This window comes from Tamandua tetradactyla, chromosome 14 (assembly GCF_023851605.1).
Source record: "Tamandua tetradactyla isolate mTamTet1 chromosome 14, mTamTet1.pri, whole genome shotgun sequence".
NCBI classification, from domain to species: Eukaryota; Metazoa; Chordata; class Mammalia; order Pilosa; family Myrmecophagidae; genus Tamandua; species Tamandua tetradactyla.
In genome coordinates, this window is record NC_135340.1 from 75,065,578 (window position 1) to 75,093,030 (window position 27,453).

A 27,453-nucleotide genomic window follows, 5' to 3' on the forward strand; every position below is an offset into this window, starting at 1 on the left:
CACAGGTGGAGAAGAGAGGAGTAGGAGAAAGGAACGGAATGTGCAAAGGCAAGAAGACAGAAAATCAGGAGAATATGGTTGAGGTTTGGCATTTAGATGAGCATTAGCTGTAGTTTTTCAGCTGTAGCTGAAAGTTAAGGTGGAAGTAGGGGTCCTTGAATGGTATGTTTGGGCTGAAGGCAAAAGGGGGCAATGGATGACATCTTAGGAGGAGTGTTATAGGAAGGTTCCTTTGTGGTTGGCTTATGGAGTGAAAGAGGGGAGCAGTGTCATTCTTAGCATGGCAAACCCTTCCCATTCCAGGGACATGTATAGGGTAATCGTTTTCAGATACAAAACCGAGGCTCCCATGGCTCAGCCACTTATTTCAGAGGTGGGCCAGTGATATAAATGAGATTTTCTTGATTTCTGGTCAAAACACTAATGTGAAGAAATACACTATTCTTAGGCATTGAAAGAATATGCCAATATGAATGAAAGATGTTTATGGACTCAAATGAAAATTTGGGCATGATTTTTCTTTTTCTGCACAGAGCTTTACCAAAATTCTCTGAGAAAAGGATTTTGTTAAGTACCTTCTGATAATGCTGAAAAAGCACCAGCCTCTCGATACAGGATGATCTGTTCACATCTCACAGGTGTTAGAATGTAATGCTCCACATTTCTCAATATAAACTACTAAATGAGGTTGGCAGTAAATGCATTTTAGAACAAGTATAATTCCAGAACAATCGTCTACAAATGTCCTACGGAACTGCTTTGACCAGTGCCAGGGCTTCCTTTCACAAATGACAGGTGAACAAAATCAAACGTGCTAATTCGTCAATGGCCACTTCCTTTAGTTTAGTTATATGAAATGTTAACACTTAGGCAATATGAAACACCTTTGCACAGAGGTGGGGACAGATGACCTCCACGAATCAGACTGATAACCCCTGTTAGGGTAATTATGAGAATTACAAGACTATATATAAAGAACCTCCTGGGCCTCTGTCAAGGGACAAGGTGGTGGTGGGCCTGGCCCAGTTAAGGCAGAAGAAATGGAAATCTCTGCGATTCCTCTGAAGCAGCGTTGCTGGGGAAGTCTGGGCACCTCTGAGAAAACTGGAAGCCTTTGTGACGCCTGGCAATCCCATTTATTTCCAGTTCTTGCCCAAACACTGGGGAATTGAAACTCAGCGGCCCTGGGGTGCAGCCCTATATAATCTGGCCCCAGGCCCTCATGAGTGAACTGGTAGAAGATGATATATGCATTCTGAACCATGCAAAAGCACATAGGAGAGAGACAGTGCCTCAAGCCTCAATGTATTCAGAAGATGAGCCTATCGCTTCACATTTGTCACTGCATATGAAGACATCAAAAAACCACTTAACGATTCAGGAAGAGTCTTAAAAATTTTTTTTTCTGAAAAAAATTAAGATTTTTGGAAGAAAAGATTGTAGGAACATGATTAGATGAAAAACAAGTTTTGTGGGATGAAAACAAGTGAATAAGGCCTATCAAGCATATTGAGAGGTCTGCACAGATAGAGATCATTTGAAGGGCAAATTGGATAAAAGAAATAAAGATAACTCTGAATCTTTGAAAGTATTAAATGAATAGCTACAATCTAAAGACGTAGAACTGCTCCAGCTAAGGACAGAAGTGGAAATTCTGCAGGTGATGAGGAATTGAGATCTCCCTTCATCTTACTGGGAGGTGGAAAAGTTGAGCTGTGACTGGAAGATCCATGGTTTGGCACAAGAGCTGGAACTGATGAGGAAAGAATGCAATGATCTCAAAATAGAGCTACAAAAATCCAAACAAATGGTCTGTCTCAGGAAGACAATCTGAAGAGCAGAGCTCTCCAAAGACTAAGCATTTCAAGTGATGATATACAACAGACATAATGGGAACTGAAGAGAGAAATGTCTAATTTACATCTAGTGATGAGTACAAGCTAAACTAAGAAAACTGAAAACCCCAACTGCAATCAAGAAATCCTGTACCCCAGCAGGATGCGTTGAAGACCTTGGAAAAGATAACACAAAGCTGCTTGACAAATTTTACTGCAATATATTAAAGACATACCTCTCTCTCACCGAAAGGCAATAAAGCTTTTTGTCATACCGTATCTTTCCCTTTGCCAGGAGACATAAGGATTTTATCCAAGAAGCCAATTCTTCCATCATAGACAGATAAAGAGAGATAGTACAAACTTTCAGGGACACAATTCTTACGGCAGACATTTCCTGGAAGATAATTCTTGGGTATTTCCAAGCCTTCCTAAATCAAATGAGACAGCATTTGGGGAAACTACAAGTAAACCTTTGCCTTTATCCAACTTGCCACCACTGCATTACTTGGCTCAACATAATCAAAACCAACTTTCTAAGAATTCTGAAGAGTCACGATTTGGTCACAAGGATGCTCTATCTCCCTAGGTGGTTCCACCAAGAAATTATTTGACAAACTGAAAGTGGATTTTGATTAAAATTTTGTGGTTCTTCAGTATACACATTTGCATCTACCGTACCATAATATGTAGTTGATTTTCCACTGTCAAAGAACAGCACATTCCATCCCCACATTCTGGCTAAGAATCAGATACATGCTAGTAATTAATACAATGTCTAAGGTGTTTCAAGAAGACAATTCTACATTTGATGACAATTGCAAATTTCTGCCTCTCAGATAAAGAACACAATTGGAAGATTTTTAGACGTGGTTTTACAAAGCATGTGAAATGCCAAAATATTTCCATTCATAAAGATAAAAAAGGAGGCCACTAATATATGAATAAAACCATGTAAATGGCTTCATATTGCAGAAAGAGGCAAATGGCACTATCAATAGGTTATATTTGTGTTGACCTTATGATGCTTAAAGATATGAAAAATAACACACAGGAATAATGTAGGTTATCGTATTTCTATATGCTATTGTTTTAATGTTTTAGATTTAAAATTGCCTTTTAATCACAATATTAATTAATAAAGTCTTAGAATAGCAATTTGAATTCTAAGACATGAACTAACCCCATCATTTAAATCAACTCTGTCTCAGTACATCCCTCAAATCTTAATTGGAAAACAGAGATGAAATAGTTGTGAATGTGTAAGTAAACTATTATAAAGCTATGTATCATCCAATTAGAAGAAAGTAGAAAGAGTATCATAAAGGTTTCAGTCTAATCTGTTGCTTCAGTTGTCTTTAATGAAAATCTAAATATATGTATATAATTGTATAGTCATTTTCCTCAAAGGGACAACAACTAGCTGCTTATTATGTATAGCAGCTTAAGAACTGTTCAGCTTTGCTTTGAGATGTAATATTTCGTTCATGGAGAGAGTTATTTTAATTCATTGAACTAAGAATTTTAACCCTAGAGACTAAATTTTGTGCTGTATTGATACGGTACAATCATGCAATATCCGCAAAGTCTTTCATTGTCAGTGGCCTAACATTTATATACAAGTAAAGAAATAACAAAGGTGAAATAAATGAAAAAAGAGACTATATATACATAGTTACCAAAGTATCTAGTATACAAGAACCTGTCACCAATGTAATGTAATGTTAGTTATTACTCACCATCACCAGGTAGATGGCCAGCGGCAGGCACAGCTCACCTAACCCAGAGGATACTCAGCATCCACGGTTTATAGCAAACTCACCAGGGCCCTTCACTGTTCATGAGAACCCCATAGTGAATAGTAGCATAAAATGAGTAATTACCCCAGATTTGTCTGTTTTGTAAATATGGGCTTCTCCCCAGGTAAAATGCTAAAGTGGGGCATGGTTAAGATAGCTGGTGAAAATGGATATGCCATTGTTTCTACGACAACAGCTAGAGACACAAAACAATTAGGATGAGGAAGAGAGCTCTTTTTTTTTTTTTTTTAACATGGGCAGGCACCAGGAATCGAACCCGGGTCCTCTGGCATGGCAGGCGAGCATTCTTGCCTGCTGAGCCACCGTGGCCCACCCAAGAGAGTTCTTAAGGTGAGACCAAGACAGACAAAAGAGACTGACAAAGACACATGCTATACTTTCATCTTTCTTATCTCTTCTATAGAAGGGGGCATCACTGAAGGACTGCAGGCACTCCAAAAACAAGGCATTGAATTTGACCAAGAAGTTATAGCTTAAGAAGACAACCAAGAAGTCTAGAAAAAATCCATGCATGTTTTTCAAGTGCAAGCTTTAATAGCCTCCTGTTTTCTTCAGTGGCTGCCCAGGTGCTGAAATTACACAGCGGCTCAGAGTGAATTCCTTCATGCTGTGAATTTCCATGACGGTGTGTATTGGTGTGGCTGGATGATAGAGTCAGCATAGAAGCCTGGGGGTTGGGGGAAGGTAGAGGAAGGAAGAAGCATTGACTAATTTTAAATACATAAAACAGAAGACTCTGTTAGAAAGTAACATTTCAACACATTTTAATAATGAAGAGTGATTTCTATTACCACATTAAAGTGTAAAGCAAAATTGGATTTAATTTTTCCATTTAATCCAAGGTGTAGGGAAAATAGAAAAACTGAAAAGATGAAGCAAAACAAAATTCTGTTTTTACAAATATGAAAGAAATGAACAAGGTAAATATGGTTTATCTCTGACCATTGACAATTAGTTTCTAGGATTAAAGCTTGCACTTGAAAGGAAGGGACATTCTCACTTTTACTTCCAATTGCTACATAGAATGTTTTTCCCCTTTAGTAAAATTCCTAGATTAATTTGCTATTTAGCATCTTTTGAGCAAGACTCATTTCCAAAACTACGTCGTTTGACTTTATTTATGATGACTACACATGTGTACCTAAGTTGAGGTTTGTCCAGCTTGACAGCAACATCAAGGTTTGACTATAGGTCTTTTATCCGAAGGTCAGGTAACAGCCACATTGATTGTTATTAATGGCTATTTTGCTTTAGTAGGTTAGTTGTGATAGAAATCTTGCCTTTTTTTTTTTCTATAACAGATTAGGCAGAAAAAAGTATGCTTTCTTCCATTATAAAAGTGCTTCCCTCTAGAAATTATTTCCACAAATACACTCAAAATATGAGGAAGATAACACAAACCAGGTTATTCATTTCATTACTGTTTGTAATAGCAGAAAATTGGAAACCATATTAATGCCTTATAACAGATGACTGGTTAAATAAATCAAAGCATAGACAAGCAATGGAATACTATGCAGCTATAAAATGGATGAAGTTTCTTATGAAATGGTATAGAATCATCTCCAAGGTATATATTAAGTGAAAGAACAAGCTACAGAACATTGAGATTCATGCTCCCATTATTAAACAAAAATGAGAAAAAAGAATGGGTACGTATAGTCTCTTTGGAATACGTATCCTTGGGGGAAACAGAAGACTGGGAGTATTGGTCCCCTCCGGGGAGGGGAACAACTTGACTGACAAAGGGGTAGATGGAAGAAATTTCACTGTACACTCACTCAACCATGTTAATGTATTATTAACTGAACAACAACAAAAACCGAAATCAATAGAAGTAAATTATTGGGAGGGGGCACATTTCTTTATTAAACCTCATTGGCTGCAAGGACAGCCTTTTCTGAGCTCCTCTTCACCACCTTCAGTCAGGAATATCACAGACCATAATCCTGAGCCTACCCAATAGGCTGGAGGAGACGACTTCCTTTGGACATCAATGTGGATTGAACCACTTCTTTCTCAAGCCTACAGGGAGGGTTTGCTGTTTCAGTGTCATGACTTTGTTCTTAAGCATAAAGAAGCAGTAAAGGATTTTACTATTCAAAAAGGCAAAGAAAACCCAGTCTACTTCCATAGAAACAATTACCAAATCCAAACAGTCAATTTTAAGAGGCAATGGCCCTACTAGATCAATATGTGCATTTATTAGATGTGAAGGAGAATATCCATAAAGTCTAGAAACACAGTCATCATTATTAGGTCATGTTTCTAGACTTTAAGGACACTCTGTATATTTACTATCTTCCATCCCCCCTCCCTTGTTAAACATAATCCATCTTTCTCCTTATCAGATAGACAAAGAAGTTAGTAGAACTTCCTCTTTTTTTTTTTTTAATCAGAAAAGAAAACAAAAACGTAAAAGAGAACCTTATTTGGAATGGAAATATTCCACTGCATTGTCAGCAGTGAGTGTGATACTATTTATTACTTTAACATCTAAATTTATACCCTTGAAGAATGCTGAGAAAGGAAGAAATGTGCTCCTGGGTGGTTAAAGGATGTGTGGGTTCCGAGAGCAGCCTGGAAAGTCATCTGATGCCTAAGAGGCTAATGTCACACGCCACAGGATTTGGGGTGGCCACCCCAAATCTGAAACTGTCTCTCTGTAGGAAAGACTCTGATTTCTTCTCAAAGAGTAAAAATGATCATTCATGCCTTCAGGCCCATAAATACTACTGAATGCTCCTCATTGAAGGCAGTCAGCAGCAGTGTCAAAGGTCTACCTTTCCTGCTTTTAACAACTGCATCTAATCCAACCCACAGGGCAAACTGTGAAGCCGCGAGCTCTCCATATCTCCACATTCTCTAAACCTTGCTCTTCAAGACTTTTCGGTGAATACGGACCTTAAAGACCAGTTACAGAAAAGGTTTTCATTACAAGACTAACCTTTTGAATTGTTAAACCATTACTCTAATCTTCATTAAAGATGTCACTTTATTTTTAAAATTAGAGGTGACAGTCAGCCAGAATTCCACAAAGTTAGTGGTAAAGTGAAACAATTTCATTAATCTTCTCTTTCTCTGGAGGAGCTCATGGTGAGGAGAGGGGCAGGTGCATAGAGAAGACCTAGCCTCTTCTAAGGTTGTTTAGTTCTGCACAGAAGAACGCATAGGACTTCTCATCTCTTTCCAAATTATCCTGACTGAGATCTAAGCAAACTTCTGATGGGAGCTAAGTAACCATGTCCCCTCGCGCAACAACCAGATGCCAAAGCTACCCACACTCTTCGCTCTCCACTGCCGCATAATTGCCAACTTCCTTGAAGCTGATGTTTCCCAGGTGGAGAACTCCTGCCACTATCTGCAGCACCAGCGTTTGCTCTTCTGCAAAGATCCCGATCACATTCATGGCATGCTGGAGGAGAAAAGACTCAGAATTATCCAGACAAGCTGGTCACACGTTTTATAAGTACATCATAAAGAAGTCAAAATTGAGGTTGGGTCACGCAGTTCCTCAGGACAAAGGGAATAGTTCGGCTTAGCTGGCAATGACAGCTGGAAGTTCCTGTGAGACATTATTGCCGACCAGTGCATACTCCCACATTCTTCCCAAAGCACAAAGCCATGCTGGAAAGGCAGTTCTGTCTTTAACACAGCAATCCTCCCAGGAGTGATGGCAGGGGCGTGCCAGGAGGAGAGATACTCAGATGGAGCGGCAGCTGTGCACAAAGCCTTTAAGTCTCTCCTGCTCCCTTGGTGTATTCTTTATGCCAACCATGACTGCCTCTAAGGGCACTACTCCCCCTCTTTCCCACTACTCCAGATCGACTCCTAGACCATCCCCTTGATTGGGAGGTCCGAGAACAGATTTTATTTGCAAAATAATCTTGATTAAATATCTCCAGGAAATCAAATAAAAGCGCCATTAAAAAGTCTTGTCTCTGAAGTTCACGAAGTCTAAAAACAACAGACTAAAATGCCTGAGTTCTAGATATCATTATCCTAAAAGAGCTATACCTAGGACCACTCTATGGGTCCCTTAACTACGTTCTTCCCTCCCAGCTACTTTGAGGCTGCATGGCTCCTTGATGCCATCTTGCTTCTTGGCACCCAGGACACAATGCGTCTGAACATCCTGTCCCTTCCAAACACAAATGTCAGCTCCTCTCAAACTGAGCCCTCATTACCCTTTCAGGGTCTCCGCCTCAGTCCTAGATCTGGGCTGAGGGGCGGGCCTGGCTCATAGCTGACTCAAAGAGCAGTGGTAACGTACATCTTTTATGCTAAATAGATGACCAGCCTACCTCCAGAATGTTCTAGATTGATTCATTTGGTTGTCTCCCACCAGGACATGGCTCCTCAATAACCTACCTAAACTAGTTTCACAATATGTACCATAATAAATATATAATAGGACGCTTCTGATCTGTACAGCAGAGGTGAATTGAAAGCCCTTAAAAATAAAAAAATAATAAATAAAAAAAAGAAGAAGAAGGGTGGCGAAAAAGCTAAAGGTATTCTAACATTTCTAAAGCTGACTGAGAACATAGGAACATTCTTTGCTGGGCCTTTCTAAGAAAAGAGCTCAACAACTGTGCGGGCTAATCTTCGCTTACCAGAGTTTCCTGAAACTCTCGCCTGTCATCGATGTCATCGACCTTGTAGGACCCAGAGAGACTCAGGTAGTAATAATAGTCCATGCTGGTGATGCCGAGGCTGTGTTTCTGCTCTGCAGAGGCACCCTCGATGAGCTGGAGCAAGAGAATGTAGTAGGCGGGCAAGATGAACCCAAAGCACGTAAGTCACCTCGGGATTCTGCAGCCACAAGTCCTGAGCCCAGGAAATGGGGACTTTCCATCCCTGCTTCCTAAAATGATGGTGGCCCTAGTATCTGACATATGAAGGGGCTTCAGAATACTGCTCTATCTGTAGTAGCCCCAAATCATCTCTGCAAATTCTATTGAACATGATAAGACCTGCAAGAGTGAGCACTTTCCCTTGTCCATCAAAGAGAAATGCATTGCTACACTTGTAGGATCCCTTGAAAGAGTGAACGCAAACCAAATTACAATTACTTTGTTCCTAATTTGCTTACAGCTTTTTCAAGTGGAGCTGGCTCCTCCATACTTCTCACTGCAGGGCATATATTTTAAAAAACAGCCTTGGTACCTGGCCTCTGAAACCTCCTGACAACTTCCCTTGACTTTTTGTTCCATCTCTGATGCCTGCCCAAGTCTGGGCAAGACCGTCTTTAAAGGGCTCCAATGAGTAGCATGCAAGAAAATGTTTAAAAATTGACCCTTGGGAGAAAAGAAAAGCCTATTTGTGGATCTGTCCATTTCCATGGTGTACATATTTACACCATAATCAATTTCAAAGTCCCAACAAGATGTTCCTGAAGGGAGAGGTGGGAAGAGATATGCACAGTCCATGCAAGCCAGCCTTGCCACCACGCTGGCTCCAACCCAATAGTTAGGAAAACAGAGCAGAGAGAACTCTTTGCCACAACTCTCCACCTCTGCCAAGGTCTTCGTGATATCTTGCCCCCCCCCCCCCCCAAATCAGCGGCCCACATCTGCATCGTGGGGTCTAGGTCATCCCATGACAGGCTCCTTCACTTTCTTTCTCATTTTTACAAGATCTTTTTGTATCACTCCCTTTCTCCTTTTCCTTTTGCTTTTTGTCTGCGGAACATCTTTTCTCTTCTACTTTTCAGTCTTCTCCTCACTCACGTCACATGGTCCTTCTTTGGCTTACACCTTCAAGCTCCCCTTTTCTAACTCTCACGCTACTCTGCATCTTCTCTGGAAGCCTGCCCTTGACATTCTGAACTTCTTTGTGCTGCAGAATCCACTGCCTCACTGTGGCTTCTAGCTCCTCTCCCCACCACTCTGCTGAGATTCTTCTTGTAGTTACTTTCCAGTCACTAAATCCAACAGCCCTTTCTAGGTCCCCAAATCCCGACCCCTTCCCTTCCCTTCCCTTCCCTTCCCTTCCCTTCAACAGCTATAAGCACCTGATCCTGCGTCTCACCCTTCAGACTCCCCTGGCACTGGTGACAAACAGGGACCTGGGTTTCGTCCTTCTCCTCTCTCTGCTTCACTGCTTCCTCACACCCTCCTCATCATGGATATGTACAGGGACACCCCAAGGTGCTGTACGGGTATTGCTTTTCTCTCCACACTCCCACAGGAGGCTCAGCTACTGCAGTGCTTCAGTGATTTTATGTCAGACTCTTGAACCCTGTTTTCTTCCTGAGCTCATCAGGTTCCCAGCCTTTACTTTGATGGTTCCAGCTTGTGGGCAGAGGACTCCTGGAGGGATGGTGGGGCTTGCAGTTATGGGAAGGGATCCCAAAATCCATTTATGCATGTCTATTTAGGGCTCAAATAAATAATACACTATGTGTGGGAGTGTCATATAGTTATTGTTTCAATTGTCCATGTTACTTTGATTAGTACATTTAAAAGCATTACTAAATTTGCAGACGCTTTTGGTCATTTATGTTGCTTTTCAGCCAATAGATAACAACTAAAAGAATTATATGCCATCGTTTAGATGTCTGCATAACTGAAAAATGTAAATGTGAGCTACTACCACAGTTTAACTTTCTTCTAACCCAGTAATGTTGAACTAAAAACAAGGCAGAAGCAGTTGCCAAGTCCTTCTCAAAGAAAATCAAACGTGGATCAGATATTCTGTATCTAAATATAAAATACCTGACCATAAAGAATTGTTTATGGCATCAATTTTTTAAATGGTGGAACTGAAGATTGTTGAAGCTGAAACACAACTTAAAAGCATCCTGTACATTACTCCATCCCCAAACTCCCTAGGACTTTCGAAATTCTAAGTTGAAACCTTTTGACCTGGCATTAAAGATCCGAACCCTATTTCTAGTCTTTCCTCCAACAATTCACCTTTTGGAGACTTTTGCCCTTGCAAACTGGTTGAGGCAGGATTTACTGATTGGCTTTCCCCTTTCTCACAACTCTGCCTTAGTTTAGGGCCTCTGGCCCCTGGCCACTCTTCCTCCTATTTTATCCATCAAGAGCTATATATATCCTTAAAATCTCCCTAACCATGCCAGTCAAATCTTCCCACGTGAATGCCTACCTGGCAAAGAATCAAACACTCCTGATTAATTTTATTGAACTTTTGAGGTATTTCTGTCTTATCACCCCAACTAGAACTTATTCTCTTTGAGGGTAGAGATAGTCTTAACAACTCTTCCATATACTGACTTGCCCATACTCAAATACATTTATTTCTTGGCTTCCCAGATTGTCTAAATGTGATGGCTGGAAGGAAAATATAAGGCTTTTTGTTTATTTGTTTAAATGGAGAAAGAACTGGGAAGTGGGAAAGAAAACATATAAAGGCAAACCTGGTAAAATATGTGAAAACTCCGCTCTCCAGGGTTCCTCATCACCACCCTAGATTTTTCCAGAAGGAAGTTAGAGATCTTTCCACCATCTGGTTCCCCACCTGGACTGAACTGGATTTCAAAGTATTTTCCCTGCAAGAAAATTAGGGATTTCCTTCAAGGGTTGGTAAATAAAAACATGATGTTCCAAGCAGGCTTTTCATAGAGTATATAATTCAAGGAAATTCATTAATGAAAGACATTATTTTGAGTTATATCCAATTCTGGTCTAGACTTCCTGACCTTTTCCTTTCAGACAATAACCCATGTGGTTCTCGTCCAATCACACAATTCTGTATCAAGAGAATTCACTGTGCTGGCACAACTAAATAAGGATATGCAATATTCCTTGCTCTTGTTCCCCAGTAGGTACTTGACTCTTAAGCCGGAAGGTATAAAAAAATGGGGAAGAAGATCATACATTGCTAACAAGAGACTGACTTCCGCCAGCCTCTCTCAGAGGAAGCAAATATTCCTTTTGGTAGACTCCATGGCTTTGAGCAACAGAAACCAATCCCTTTACCTCTGGAGCATATAAAAGGTTTATTTAAAAGAAAAACATCTGGTAATGAATAAAGTTCTTTCCAGCTATTTGTGAGTGCAGCGATTTTTATTTTTGTAATTACTATTATTATTTCCCTTAAAATTGCTACTAATAAGGAACAGAGAAGAATAACAGAAGCCTGGAATTTAGTCTGAAAAGGTGTTCTGATTCTTAAGTAAGTGAATTTTTTCTCACTAGAATCTATTTTCTCTCCATTTCCCAGAAACTTTAATACAGGGTGAACTTAAATGAAGGAAAGACAAGCATGTGGGCACTAGGGAGTGGAATGGTCTACGGTCAAAATAGATGAATGTTATTCACATTTAATATGTTTAAAATTTGGATGCTGGATAAAACCCACACATTTCGGGGCCGAATCCTGCTGGGCCTCGAGTCTGTAGCTAGAACCATAAATTCATTAAGGACAAGAAAAGTACATTGCACGTTTTTGCTGTTGCCTATGGCAGTCAGTGCCTTCTGGGTGACCCGGTTGATTTAATATTACTTGCTGATTCAAGGTATCTGAAACACTCAAAGAGAAGGCCATCCTTTAAATTAAACTCTGAACCCCCCCACCCAAAAAAACAAAACAAAACAAAAAAATGCCTGGAAACATATACCTAGAAGCACAAAACACAGAGAAGAGACCCAGGCCACTTCTATCCTGAATGACAGTGGTTTCTGAGAAAAGCGGACAGAATAACACCCCATGCTACTTCCTATCGCGGCTGCCCTTCACCACCTCTTCCTTTTTCCACGTTCTGCAGGGAACAGTTCAGACTCCTCCTGCCTCCCAAGTCCCTGCCAATGAGGAGAACATGAAATCAAATGGGACACGCAAATCCAGGAAGGGCAGGTGTAGTAAATGGTGTACTCTTGAGTCTTTCTAAAGGAGAGGCTCCCAGCCTCACTGCCCACTGGAAACACCCAGGGAGCCTTTAAGACATGCTGGTGCCAGCACCACCCCGACCAAGTAAATCAGTAGCTCTAAGAACACCACCCCAACTTGGATAGGTTTAAAAAGTGCCCAGGTCATGTTTTATGGGTAGCCACAGTTGAGAATCTCTTCTCTAAAGTACAGAAATGGTTATACCTGGATAGAAATTGCTAATAGTACAATTACAAAAATGGGCCTGCATCAATTGTAACAAATGTACCACACCAAGGCAAGTGTTAAAAATAGGGCAGTTTGGCCACGAAGGATAGGTCAAGTCAACTTAAAATTTAGGCTTAAGAGTCACCCCCAAGAGAGCCTCTTTTGTTGCTCAGATGTGGCCTCTCTCTCCAGCCAACACGATGAGCAGTCTCACCACCCTGCCCCTCTCTGCATGCGACATGACTCCCAGGGGTGTGGACCTTCCTGGCAACGTGGGACAGAGATCCTGGAATGAGCTGAGACTCAACATCAAGGGACTGAGAAAAACCCTAGAATGAGCTGAGAATTAACATCAAAGGATTGAGAGACCCTTCCTGACCAAAAGGGGTAAGAGTGAAATGAGACTAAGTGTCAATGGCTGAGAGATTCCAAACAGATTGAGAGGTTATCCTGGAGGTTATTCTTACGCATTAAGTAGATATCACCTTGTTGTTCAAAATGTAATGGAGAGGCTGGAGGGAACTGCCTGAAAATGGAGAGCTGTGTTCCAGTAGCCATGTTTCTTGATGATGATTGTGTAATGATATAGCTTCTACAGTGTGACTGTGTGATTGTGAAACCTTGTGTCTGATGCTCCTTTTATCTACCATATCAACAGATGGGTAGAACATATGGAATAAAGATAAATAATAGGGGGAACAAATGCTAAAATAAATTTAGTTTGAAATGCTAATGATCAATGAAAGTGGGGGTAAGGGGTATGGTATGTATAATTTTTTTTTTCTGTTATCGTTTTATTTCTTTTTCTGTTGTCTTTTTATCGCTTTTTCTAAATCGACGCAAATGTTCTAAGAAATGATGAATATGCAACTATGTGATGATATTAAGAATTACTGATTGTATATGTAGAATGGGATGATATGTTAATGTTTTTGTCTGTTAATTTTTTTAAATAAATAAATAATTTAAAAAAAAGGGCGGTTTGGGTGGTGCCACCCTGGCTCAGTGGCAGAGTTCTCGCTTGCTATACCAGAGAACCAGGTTCGATTCCCGGAGCCCGCCCATACCAAAAAAATATATAGGTGGTCTATGGGGATCTGCATCTTATGCATGATTGTTCTGCAAAACCCACAACCTCTCTAATAAAAAAATTTTTTTAAGAAGTTTAGGGTGCTGTTCTCAATAGCTGAACATTAGCCTATGGGGGAGAGGGGGAGATAGCTGCTTTATAAAGTGAAGGAGGAACTACATTTTGATAATTAAATGGGAAGAAACTTTGACTCTATTGATAACACTTTATTTCTGAAGCTGGGTGCGGCTTATATAGATTTTTATTATATTATTTTCAAATAATGTGGGGGGAGTACATGGAAACTCTGTACTATCTGCTTGATTTTTCTGTAAACTAACAACTGTTCTAATAATTAAAACATCTTTAAATTCAAATGATAGATAACAAATGGTTACTCATAAACCATTTGTGTGGAATATTTCAAAATATATATTTTTAATGTAAAAAGATTTACAAATGGAAATATATGGATTTCTATGGTACATAAAAATTTTTAAAAATTTATGATACGTGGCCATTTTTAAAAGTGAAATTTTTGTAAATACTATGTTCAAACTTTTGAATTAAGGTGATTTACATATGCCTTAATATTGTTTTATGTAATGTGCCCATTTTAAAACAAAAACAAGAGCATATTATAACCATTGTTCTGTAGCCTATTTCTGCTAAAATTTAACAATATATTTACAGAACTTATAATTAAGAAATTAACAGGGAACTTACATAATTTATCCTAAAAGTAGTATTTTTGGGTCAAAGATAATGACCATTATAAGTTTTAATAAAAATTTCCAAACTGCTCTCCTGGGAGAATGTCAGTTTTCAATCAAAAGTATCTTTTCCCTAGGAATTAACAATCTCTTTAATGTTTGCCCATCTTAGAGACAGAAAATGATATATTGCTCTAATTTGCATTTCTCTCATTAATAGTGAAGGTATCTTTTGATGCCCTCAGCCACTATTCTGTGCTTATGTTAAATATGTAGGTGAATGCCAATAGATATTCTTTTCCACCTTTCCATTAGGGTTGTACAATATTTTTTAATCAGAAAAGCAACAAACGTTTCTTTTTACTTTTACAAAAACTGATATAGCCAACTTGCCCAAGGAAATCAAACAATTTAAATTGAAAAACTCAAGGAAATTCTCATTTTAATTATTTTTTCTGCTTTCCAAGAAAGACGAGAATGGAAGATAGGAAACTAGAGAGCTAAATTTGGTCAAGCCTTAGCATTTCATGAAGGAGGTTCAGATTGTGATAATCAGAAAAAAAAAAAAAGTCAAGTAGAAATTTAGTTCACATCTTCTTTCCTATTTTCATTATGTAGAAACTTCTTCAAGATAACACACCCCAGGCATTGTGCAAAAAAATATGGGAAATGAACAACGAGTAAATAGTGTGAATAATATCAGGCAGCAAGGAAAGCGAGGGCAAGTGTGCCAGACAGAACTCACCAGGGAACCTAACAATTACTGCATGAGAATTCACTAAGAATTCTCTTGGAAAGAGAGGCATCCTTCCAAAATAGAAATTTAAAAAGAAATTGTTTTTCTCCAAAATTTCAATTTATTTATTTTTAAATTGTCCAGAAACAGACTCACAGATGGCTCTGTGAATGCTTTGGTGCCAGAAATAATCTGTCTGAGTTAAGATGAAAAACCCATATAAATCAACGCTACCTGGTAAACATTAGTTTCTTTGTGAATGTGGCTACCTGTCAAGGGGAATATATTCATATTCATCTTTGGCAGCTTTCCAATTTGCTCCCTCTGGTAAACTGGAAATTTTTTCTGGCTGAGCTGGAAAAATGTCTAAATGAGCTTTACCTCAAGGCATTTGGTGAACATTTTCATTACCTTGGGTAAGTGAGCCAGTTAACAGCCAATCTGTAAGGCCATCAGGTCCAGTCGCTTTGGGATGTTATGTGACCTTAACATACATAAAATAAAAATCAAAGCTAAGTTGGGCAGGATAGGGAGTGAACTTCAGACAACTCAGTCCATCAAGCTTATTCTGGCTGACCAAGTGGAGGAAAGTCCCTCAAAGGTACTGGATTGGGGCTGGAGTCACAGGGTGCACAGAACAAGTCCCAGGCGGAGAAATCATTGTTTCTCAGCAAAAAAACCCTCAACCCCTATCCAATCTACTTGTGTCTTTGTCTGGGAAAGGTCTTTTCTCCATGGCATAAATCAAACTCTTCCAGGTTGAAAGTTGCCATTTTTATCCTGTTTTATTTTCCTTGGTAAGGCAACTCTAGTTGAGAACCGTTTTTGAAATTATCTTGTTTGCATCCCTAAGGCCCACAAATAATTTCAGTCAAAAGGCAAATTGAAGCCCGACAGTATACTACTATAAAAAATGAAGAAAAGATTGAAAAGGAGGCTTCCTAAGGGTATGTGAAAAGCTCCTGTTTCCTTTGGGATATCAGAATTAAATCAAGAATATTGACATCAGGGCAGGCCACGGTGGCTCAGCGGGCAGAGTTCTCCCCTGCCATGCTGGAGACCTGGGTTTGATTCCCGGTGCCTGCCCACGTAAAAAAAAAAAATACCGACATCATCAATCAGGCGATGTTCTCTGAATCAGGGAAGAGACTTACAAATCGGCTGGAGTTGTTGTTCCGGACAGTCTTGGCATTCCCGAAAGCCTCCAGCAGGGGGTTGGACTGCAGGATGATGTCCTTTACATGCTGTCACAGCAAACAGAACAGAGATCAGGAAGGCGCTAACACCTAATGGAGAGCCAAACAGGCCCTGAGAAACTGGTTTCTGGGCGTGGTAAGGTGAGAGGCCCTGGAGGTCCCCGGGGGGGATTTATTCTTTCACCAGGACAGACCTAAACTGTCTATATGTTCAGGACTCCCAATTCCCTTGGCTTGATACAGAGTTCCCTGGAGCCTGCATTAACAAGAGTAAATCAGAATCTACACATGAATCTGCAAACCTTCCCAGACTGGGTTTCCTAACTGATTGCTGCAGCCTCACTCTCAAGTGTGCCAGGAAACACGGAAAGAAGGAAAATGGAGCAGGAAGGGGTTTTTCTACTACTCAGGGTCTTTACTATCTCTACTCCTTACCAACTATACTACTTCCCTAACCCCACCCTCTCCACTGCAATGAGAGTCATCTTAAAACTTCTCCTTCCCAAAAAAAGTGGTGGAAACATAACCCTGTGCTTCTCAAACTTTAATGTGCACGAATCTCCTGGGGATCTTGCTAAAATGCATATTCTGATTCCACAGGTTTAGGCTGAGACCTGAGCTTGCATTTCAAACCGACTCTCTGGTTTTGCCAGCAGTGTACACACTTTGAGCAGCAAGAGTCAACGCTGGGTTGTGTGGCACAATTCCTGGCCTATTGGAAGGGAAGAATTTGGTTTTCAACGACCTTTCTTCTGTGCCAGGCTGAAAAGTGTGCCAACACACTATAGTCCTGAGACAGCTCAACAGACAGGATTTGATGTTGGAGAGGCCTTTGAACAAGTGAGTCATTCCTTGTACTTCTAATTATTCACATACTATGGTTAAGCATGTTCCAGAAATAACAAGCCTTCTGGCTTGTGCTCTTTAGCTACTGACTACTTCCAAGCCAAGAGCTCTGTATCATTGTCCTCATAGGAAAACAGGAAGAGAAAAATCAACATTAAACGTCTGCAGTCTCGCGACTAGGTCACATTCTGTAACAAACAGGGATCGAGTAAGGCACTAACTATTAATTGACTATGTAACAGCTCAAGCGTGCCTTTGGCAGCCCACTGAACATTCAGAGGATAAACGGCCATGTGGGATGAGAACTGGCATACCAACCCAACCAGGAATTCATCATTAGTAATGGCACCGACGGCAAATTCTGGGTGGTCCCTCCACGGGGTCAGTTTCAAAGCTTAGAAACATACTTTTCTAGCTTCTTATTTTCCTTTAAAATCTCATGGATTTATATAAACTTTGCTCTTCCTTATAAAATTAATTTTGAGCATGGATCTTCACTAATCTTTTATATTTTTTCACTGCTGGCAAGACCTGCCTGCACCATTTATCAACAAATAGCTTCTCTTAGGGAAAGAACAAAAGAGAGGGTCTTCTTTATCTCTTCCCTTCTTTAGTTATCCACTATTTTTTTTTTTTACTGAAAATCTTTATGGATGTGTCTGTCCCATCCATCCATCCATCCATCCATCCATCCATCCATCATCTAACTCCATCAACTACAAGTGATGTTCAAAGTTTTTGGCGTATAGTAAGCATGTCAAGGAAAAGAGAACAAACGAATTTAGGTAAAGGGACAGCCCACCTACAAAATAGCATCCTGGATTCCTGTCCCTACATCTCTTCTCTAATGAAAGGGTGCAATTGCATGAATGAAGGAAAGTATATGGACTGGATCACACCGACCTAGGTTCTAAAGCTGCACTCATTGCCCAATAGGCAGGCCAAATGTTCAGCATTTGCTGTATGGCTGGTTCTGAGATATGCTGTAAGTGCCAAGTACACACTGGATTTCAAAGATTTTGTACGAGAAAGAGAAAGTAAACTATCGTATTAATATTTTATATTAGCTACATCTTAAAATGATAATTTTATGTCATTCTTTTTACATTTTTTAAATTGTGGCTGCTACAAAATTAAAAAATGCATTTGTGGCTTGCATTATATTTTTATTGCACAGTGCTACCCTAGCTCCTCCTTCCATTCAGACAAAGAAGATACTTTAAGAGCCTTTTGCTTTAAGTGAGGAACTTTTGAATTCTAGCTTAACCTTCATAATCCACCAGGATCCGACGGAGCAGTATTTAGATAGAGCCACAATAAAGTGAGTTCTAATATATCTTTTGGAAGTCCACAGCTAAAAAAGAAAGTCTACAGCTGACTATGGCAATAATATTGCTGACCAAAAGATTCTGATTCACAAAGGAATCTTTACAGTGAACTTGGAACATGAGTTTCAATCAAAGGAAAACCAGCAGCACTCTTGCTCTCTGGGTCTTCTCCCTTTCTAAAGTTTTCTCACCTTCTTCTTTCTTTTCTGCTTCTTCATCATCTTGTTTTCTTTGTCAGCCCTTTTACTCTCTAATCTTTCCTTCTTTTCATTCTCTCCCCTTTCTCCTTCTTTCAATTTTAACATTTTCATTTACTTCTTAAATTAGTATTTCATTCACATAGTTCAAAATATAAAAGGTTCAAAAGGGCATACAGGGAAAGCACCATCCCAGCTTCCTAGCTTCGCACGCTGAAGGCAACCAGCTGTCAACTCCTCGTGTATCCTTCCAGAGTATGTCATGCATATCCAACAAACACAGATATACGTTCTCTCTTTCCTCAAATGGTACCACATTATACACAATTTTGTGCACCTTATTTTTTTCAATTAATCATATATCTTGGATTATTCCAGATCAGTACATGAAGCTACTTTTTAACAGCTATATGGTATTCCATCATTTGATTATTTTATTTGAATTATTTTACCAGTTGACTAATAAACATTAAGTTATTTCCAGTCTTTTGCCATTACAAAATTGTCACAACAAATAACTATGCATGTATCATTTTGCACACATTTGAGTTTATCTAAAGGATAAATTCGCTTAAACAGACCTGCTGAGTCAAGGAGTGTATGTGTGTAAATCTGAGAGATTTTGCTGAAATGCCCTCCAAAAAGTTGTATTAGGCCATGCTCTAACCAGCAACATATGAGAGTGACTGTGTGCCTATATTCTTTTTTTTATTTTTGCATGGGCAGGCACCGGGAAATGAACCCGGGTCTCGGGCATGGCAGGTGAGAACTCTGCCACTGAGCCACTGTGGTCCGTCCATATATTCTTATAAGCAGTTTTTAAAATACTACAGTATTTTTGCCAAGCTGGTAGGTAAAAAATAATCTTTTGTTATAGTTTTAATTTGTATTTCTCTTAATATCAGTGAAGGTGAGTATCTTTTTACAATCTTCATGAGTCATTTATATTTCCTTTTCTATGAGCTGTCTTTCATCTACTTTATTTTCCTTTTGGACTATTGGTCTTCTTATTGATTTCATAAGAATGCATTTTATATAAACCATAGCCATCTCATAATATACTATTTTTTGCAGATTTCAATTTCTTGGCTATAGAGCCAATATCTTTTCTGAGTAAGAAAAATTCTTTTTAAACCACAAAGAGTCTCTTGCATTACACATAGCTCAGGGTCTCAAAATGGGCTATCTCAACTTACCTGGACTTTGGGGCCTCCTCCAGATACCCTAGAAATGTAGCTCATGATATATTTAGCAGCAACTGTCTTTCCAGCACCACTTTCACCACTGAGGAAAGAAAAATAGTGGATCGTGACCAACCATTAAGTGGATCGTGACAAAACCTAGCCCTCTGCCCACAAATAATAACAAAAAGAAAAGAAGCAAAAAGCAATTCAGCAAAAAAAACGCACAAAATTGATTGGGAAAACATCACAGCAGCGTGAGGGCATCTACATGATTTGTGTAATCAGCATCCACATGGCCTGGAACAGAGTCTTGGTAACTATCAACTTGAACAGGATAGAGAATTTAGTATTTAATGCTCAGTTATAAGGGAAATGGTCATAAAGTTCCATAAAGTTATGGGATAATTTCATGCAGAAATTACAAACAATTTAAGAACACTGAAAACATAAAAAATGAAGTAAGTAAATTTGAGAATATATCATGGTTACAAAAATGTAAAAAAAAAAAAGTTCAGAGGGAACTACCACAAAATATTGGTAGAGGTTGAGGTTAAGGTAACGATTATGAGAGACTTTCAGTTCATATTTTCCAAACTGTTAGTAATGCAGCTGTATTATTTCTGTGATTATAAATTAAAAAGTAGGCATTTCTCAGTTTTCATACCATGCATCTTCGATTGATGCAAACATCTTTATTTTAGGAGTTCTAAACTTAGATGATGAGGCAATATTAATCACATCCTGTATAACAAAGACTGTTTTCCGGTCGGTGGCCTGACTGCACCAGGAGAGGCTATGTTCATAGCACAGTCTACTCTTCCTTCAAAATCCCCTTGCATTGACAATGATCTCATTTCAAAACATGCTTAAGTTAGTCCGGTTATTCACCTCTCTATTGGTAGCCTTTGACTTACCACAATAGAACCGGTTAGAGTCTACACATCCTGTAAAATGATGCTGGAATTTAGTATGAAAAATTCAAATTGTTGCAAATTCATAAGACGATATTTTTGTTTCCTACTGGGGATCAAGAATTTTGGGTACAGAACAAATGTTCTTCTATGAGCACTAAAACCAATTAGTTGTTATCAACTGCTGAGTTACTCAAGAAAAGAGCAAACATGCTCAGGGCACAAGCTATGTGAGGGCACCTTCACCCCCAAAGGAAATGGAAATAATTTTGAAATAATTTGACATTTTTTTAAAAAGGGATCAAAGTAGACATCATGGCCAAAATCAGAACTCGGATGAATTTCTTTGAACTAATATGCTTCGTTTCATGAGAGAGAGTTGGGGGAGGAATTAGGGGCACCACAGTGTGGCCAAGGCTTAAGACGTCAAAAGTGCTGAATCCATGTATGCAACGCATTCGCCACCCTAAGTTCCTGGCTTCTGGGTCACAACAAGGAAATAAGAATACAATTTCACGAGAAAGATATTGGTGGCAAGAATAAATTCCGCAAATCTGGGAGGCTATTGCTTCTCCTAAAGGGGACATGCCTACTCACAGCCAAGAGTAGGTTTAGTAAATATTTGAACTTCATTAGAAATTACCTTTTAGATGGTCAATGTTATCAGATAATTTATACACTAGATCCAGAGTGAAAACACACACCCTCTTTCATTTGCTGCACAGGCTTTGTCCACAATGAAACTCCATTTTATAATGTCAATCTACACTAAAAAATATGGAAAAGTCCGAGAGTACAATGGTGCAACCACCCATTGAAATATTACAAAGATATTTTAAATAATTATGAAGACTATGAGGCAATATTTAAGAAAGAGTGGTAATATAAGCAGAAGACGATGTATCCATAACATTATTACAACTCTAATGTATGGATAAGAACTGAAATTGAACAAGGAAAAACAAATATCTCTAACTTGTTGGGAGCTGGTATATGATGATTCTCTCTTTTGACATAATGTCTCTTAATGCTTAAATTTTTGGAGACAGGCAATTACCCATATAGTTTAAAAACAGCTTTTCCAGAAACAGAGGGTTAACATACCCCAATGATAATCAACACTGGTCAATTTCATCAGATTCAACATTTTCCTATTAAGAATTCCTTAGAGCAAGTTGTAAGAGAAAGGGGGTAAGAGAGAGAGAGAAAGAAAGAAAGGAAAAACAACAAATCCTATTAGAATTATGAAATAAAAGTACAGCTTTTGTAGGTTTGTCCAGAGTGATGCCTTGATAAATCCCAGAAGGATTTGAACAGTGAATGAAAAAGTATTTGCAAAGTCCCCTTGGGGGAATGGTGAGAAAGGGGGAAAATTCAATTTTCCTAAGTAGAGAATTCTTGATATTCTCACAAGCAGTGGGGACAACCAAAGCAATAGGCTAAGCCCCCAATCTTGGGGTTTGTTCATATGAACTTAACCCCACAAAATATAGGCTAAGCCTATTTAAAATTAGGCCTAAGAGTCACCCCCAAGAGAACCTCTTCTGTTGCTCAGATGTGGCCTCTCTCTCTCCACCCAACACAACAAGCAAACTCATTGCCCTCCCACTCTCTACATGGGACATGACTCCCAGGGGTGTGGACCTTCCTGGCAACGTGGGACAGAAATCCTAGAATGAGCTGGGACTCAGCACCAAGGGATTGAGAAACCTTCCGGACAGAAAGGGGGAAGAGAGAAATGAGACAAAATAAAGTGTCAATGGCTGGGAGATTCCAAACAGAGTCGAGAGGTTATCCTGGAGGTTATTCTTAGGTATTAAATAGACATCGCCTGTTTAGTTAAGGCGTAACAGAGAGGCTAGAGGGAACTGCCTGAAAATGTAGAGCTACGTTCCAGTAGCCATGTTTCTTGATGAGGTTTGTATAATGATATAGCTTTTGCAGTGTGACTGTGTGATTGTGAAAACCTTGTGTCTGATTCTTCTTTTATCTATCTCATGGACAGATGAGTAAAACATATGGATTAAAAATAAATAAATAACAGGGGGATCAAATGTTAAAATAAGTTTAGTAGATTGAAATACTAGTGATCAGTGAATGGGAGGGGTAAGGGGTATGGTATGTATGAATTTTTTTCTGTTTTCTTTTTTTTTTATTAATTAAAAAAAAATTAACTAACACAACATTTAGAAATCATTCCATTCTGTTTTCTTTTTATTTCTTTTTCTGAAATGATGCAAATGTTCTAAGAAATGTTCATGATGATGGGTATACAACTATGTGATGAAAAAAGAGAATGTTCATACTGTATGTTGATTGGTTTCATTAATAAAAAAAAGAAAAAAAAAAGTACAGCAGTCTCCCCACTGTGACTTTGGTTACAGCGTGTGCATAGACGAGCAGTATTTTGTCTCTTTTGCTGCAAGTAAAAGAGTAATAGGAAGTAACACATTTCATATCTGAAGATAAGTATGCCAAGCCTTAAAACAGTTAATTGTGAACTTTTCAGAAGATTTAAAGTAATTAGTTCTAGCTGAACATTCACCCAAATTTTCATTTCTTAGTTTCACTTTACGGACACTTAAAAAGAAATTTTATTGATCAGAGGTCAGTCATTTGCTTAAAATACAGTCCGATAATGAAATGTTACATAATTACTTGAAGTTACAGTACCTATAACCAGTGTACTGGAACTTTTGAGTTGGGAAAATATTGTTTCCTTCACTAGACTAAAACCCGAGTTAACAGAATTTGAAGATATTAGACAGTTTATACAGCACACTTGAAATTATTTAGTTCCCATCTCACAGCAGTTAGAGCAATTTGCTTTGCTCTGTTTGTGCTTACATGCAGTCTTTCCTAATAATCCAAAATTTTAACACACTCCCTGGTTGTTCTATAACTGACCCTGAACTAGCCAAGCAATTTCAAAACAAAGTAAAGACAAATGCCATAGCAAATGTCAATTCACATAGGAAATAATGTAATATTTCTTGTGTTAGCTATGGACATGAAAACACATGCTAAAATTTCAAAGAAATGGAAAGAATATTTTGGGAAAAGAAGTTTTACAACTGGGGTCAAGAGTGATAGTTGTTTTTCTTAATCTGCATGCTATTTCTTACCTAAAAATCAATAGTTTTCAACTCATTTCCATTTATTCTAGCGAATGTAAAAATCTCCCTCTCTCTCTCTTTTAAGGTACCCCATAGAATAAGTAAGGAATGTTGGAAAGTTCACCAATCTACTTCTATCTCCTTTTCTTGCTTCTGATCTCAAAATATCTGTACCAGTTCTGTACCACAGAAGCGGTTCCCTTCTAACTGGTGGGGTGAACGTAATTAAAACGTAGCTTTTTCAACTTCATATTTGTTTGCACTTCAGAAAAGATAAAGACTCAAACAAAAATGATGTAGCATTTATTCACCCAACATGCATCGCCTAAGCGCCTCCACGCTCAGGGACTAGACTGGAATGAGGTGTGGCTCCCATCCTCGAGGAACTCACCATCTCCACAGAAAGACAAGTGCCCAGACATTACAGGACCCAGTGCAGGGCTTTCAGGGTACCACAGGTGGCATTTATCTCTGCTTGGAATGTGAGTTGGGAAAAGAACCCTAAAGGAAGTCAAAACTAGTTGCATCTGAACAAGACAAGCAGAGTGTAGCCAGGTGACATGTGTGTGCATGAGTCAGAGAGTGGGGCTGAGGCTTGAACCAAACCAGAGATCAAACCCCACGGGGGACCCAGGAAGGGCACCACAGGCAGTTCTCTAAGACTGGGCAGCAAATGGGAAGCTGAGGGTGAGGCTGGAGGCAACAGAGATAAACTTGGCAGTGGCCGAAAGCACCCAGGGTCTGGTCAGTGTTACATCTTATACAGATATAACTTCCTCTAAACTTTAGTCCTTTCTGTGTGCCAAACTCATGAATTTTGTACCTTTACCAATGCAAGACTAATCGATCTACTATTTAATAGCTTTCTCTAAATTGACTCACGTAACTTAAATACATTTATTTTAGAAGGAACCTCTCCACAAATACTGCATATAGAAAACCAGAATCACTTGCCAAAGTTTGGAAACCTTAAAAATAAACACAAGGAAAATAAAATCGTAATGGTGAAAATAATTCAAATATCCATGGAGGTAGAATAGATAATATAAAATAAACTGTTAGATTTCAAATGAACAGAATCTAGACAACAATGAAAAAGAAATAGGAAAGCCTATAGCCAACAGTGTGGCTAAATTTCAGGTAATGCTATGTGAAAAAAAAAGTTGCAATGGGAGACATGGAATTCATATAGTATGATTTCATTTATATCAAGTTAAAAAAACACACAGAAACTAAAAAGCATGCTGGTTAGGGAAGCAACCATAAGTGGGAAGACCAGAAAGAAAAGCAAGGGAATGATAATATAATACAATTTAAGGTATTGGCTGTCGATGAGTGAAAGAGGAGAGAAGCGGGTATGCTGGAATGAGTAGGGGAGGATCATTGAGGGAAAACAAAGGTAACAGTGATGTCCTTTTACTTAAAAGTGAGGGATGGGTGACATTTGTATCATGCATTTAATAGAAGTCATTTCATTCTACTTAATAGTCAATGCTAACAATTTTTGAAGTTAGTAACATACTAGTTGGCCTACCAAAAGTCTGGAGTCTGAAACTCATTCTCTTTTTAATAAAAAGAGAAATTAATGAGCAAGTGTTAAACAACTTGTGTTAAACCAACACACACAACAGACTTTCTCCTTGATAGAAGCAGCAGTATTGAAATAAAATTTAACGTGGGCCGAGCCTCTCTGTATGCTTCAACATTAATAAACCTTATAATATGCCACCTAGAATCCCACTGCACACCCCAGGGGAGCAGTGTGGCCACCAGCGCGAAGCATGGGCCGGCGCAGAGGTCAGACTGCAAGGACAGAGCCAGGCATCTATTACGGCAGTGGGGTGAGAAAAAGAGATAAAGGGATGGATTCACGCCCTGCTTAGGAAGCAAAACTGGTAGAACTTGGCAAGTGAACAGTCATTGCAAAGGAAGGATAGGAAGGAATTGAGGGTGACTCCCTGGTGTTCGGCCTCAGGAACTGGTGGATATCCATCACCAAGATAAGTGTTTACAGAAAGCCCCTTCCCTGCCTCAGCCTGGAGCAGATGACGGTTGGAGGGGGGTGGGGGTATGGGTGCAATGAGGAATAAGGAGGTAGGAGATAGAGACAGCTGGTATGTCGGGAAGATTGAATACACTGAGCCCATAAGAAAATAAACTGAGCAATAGATAAATACATTGAAAATAATATGAAACAAGTCTCCCAATGCCAGGGAAAGCATTAAATTTTAAAAGGAAGGAAGCAAGGAAGAACCCTGAAAGTTTGGACTGGAATTGAAGGTATCAATATGAACTCATGGCATACACACACACACACACAAGTATATACAGAAATGTATGCGTGTGTGTACATATATATGGTATGTTATGTGTCACGTATTTCCTAGCATTATCTACTGAGAAGGCTGCATAGGTTTGAAGCTGTTTTGTACCCCAGAAAAGCCATGTCCTTTTTCCCTGATCCAATCTTGTGGTGGGAAGTCATGTTTCTTTCAATCCTGATTCAATATTGTTGGGAGGAAACTTTAGATTGTTTTCATGGCGATGTGACACACCCAGTTGTGGGTGTGACCTTTTGATGAGATGGAGATATGACTCTGCCCACTCACAGTGGGTCTTGATTAGCTTACAGGAGTCTTTTAAAAGAGGAAGCATTTTGGAGAACTCTCAGAGCCTACAGAGACACAGGTGTTTGGAAGTGCAGAAGGCCCAGGAGATAGCAGGAGCTGAGAGACCGGCAGAAGCTAGAGAGTTGTTTTAGAGCTGACACAGACAGACACGTTAAGAGATACAGAAAGAAAACATCCCGAGGGAAGCTGTTTGAAACCAACAGCCAAACGACCAGCAGATGCCAGCCACGTGCCTTTCCATTTCAGCCTTCCTTGAGTCAAAGTATCTTTCTCTGGATGCCTTAGTTTGGACACTTTTATGGCCTTAGAACTGTAAACTTGTAACTTAATAAATTCCCTTTATAAAACCCAACCCAGCACCATAGGATCAACAATGCCATCCTGACCAAGTAGGGGAAAAGAAGTGTAATAAATAAGGTATCAGTGGCTGAGAGGGTTCAAATAGAGTCAAGAGACTACTCTGGAGGTCACTCTTATACAAGCTTCAGTTAAACATTGTTACCTACCATAACTTGCCAAACTCCTGCCAAAATCATTCCAGCCAACCCTAAAGAGCACCTAGGGCATTATACATGATTCTACAAAGGTTCCATGCACGAGGGTAACTTTCCAGAAACCTACAACCTCCAGATATGTCCTTGGACCAGATAAGTCCTGAAATGCAGAGGGGCCAGCCTGTCCAAACCATCAACTAGTTCCATCCCCCTATCCCATATTATCAATAACCCCTTTCAAAATATGAAAAAGTTAGAATGGGCATAGTTCAAATATCCCTAAAGATTGGGAGAAAGATCAAAGGTGATGGT

At 39.3% G+C, this 27,453-nt stretch overlaps 1 protein-coding gene and 1 pseudogene across 3 annotated transcripts in view; one reads left to right on the forward strand and one right to left on the reverse strand.

Moving 5' to 3' along the window:
• Positions 1-27,453, reverse strand: part of MYO1E (myosin IE) — a 247,820-nt gene that overhangs the window by 103,606 nt on the left and 116,761 nt on the right. For all 3 annotated transcript variants that reach the window (XM_077128062.1, XM_077128063.1, XM_077128064.1), the window contains 5 exons: positions 20,003-20,090; positions 16,394-16,483; positions 11,043-11,174; positions 8,272-8,406; positions 6,938-7,070 (listed from right to left, as the gene is read on the reverse strand). In XM_077128062.1, the coding sequence (XP_076984177.1) occupies positions 6,938-7,070; positions 8,272-8,406; positions 11,043-11,174; positions 16,394-16,483; positions 20,003-20,090 (578 nt within the window). The remainder of the gene's footprint in view (positions 1-6,937; positions 7,071-8,271; positions 8,407-11,042; positions 11,175-16,393; positions 16,484-20,002; positions 20,091-27,453) is intronic.
• Positions 1,223-2,424, forward strand: LOC143656530 (5-azacytidine-induced protein 2 pseudogene; annotated as a pseudogene).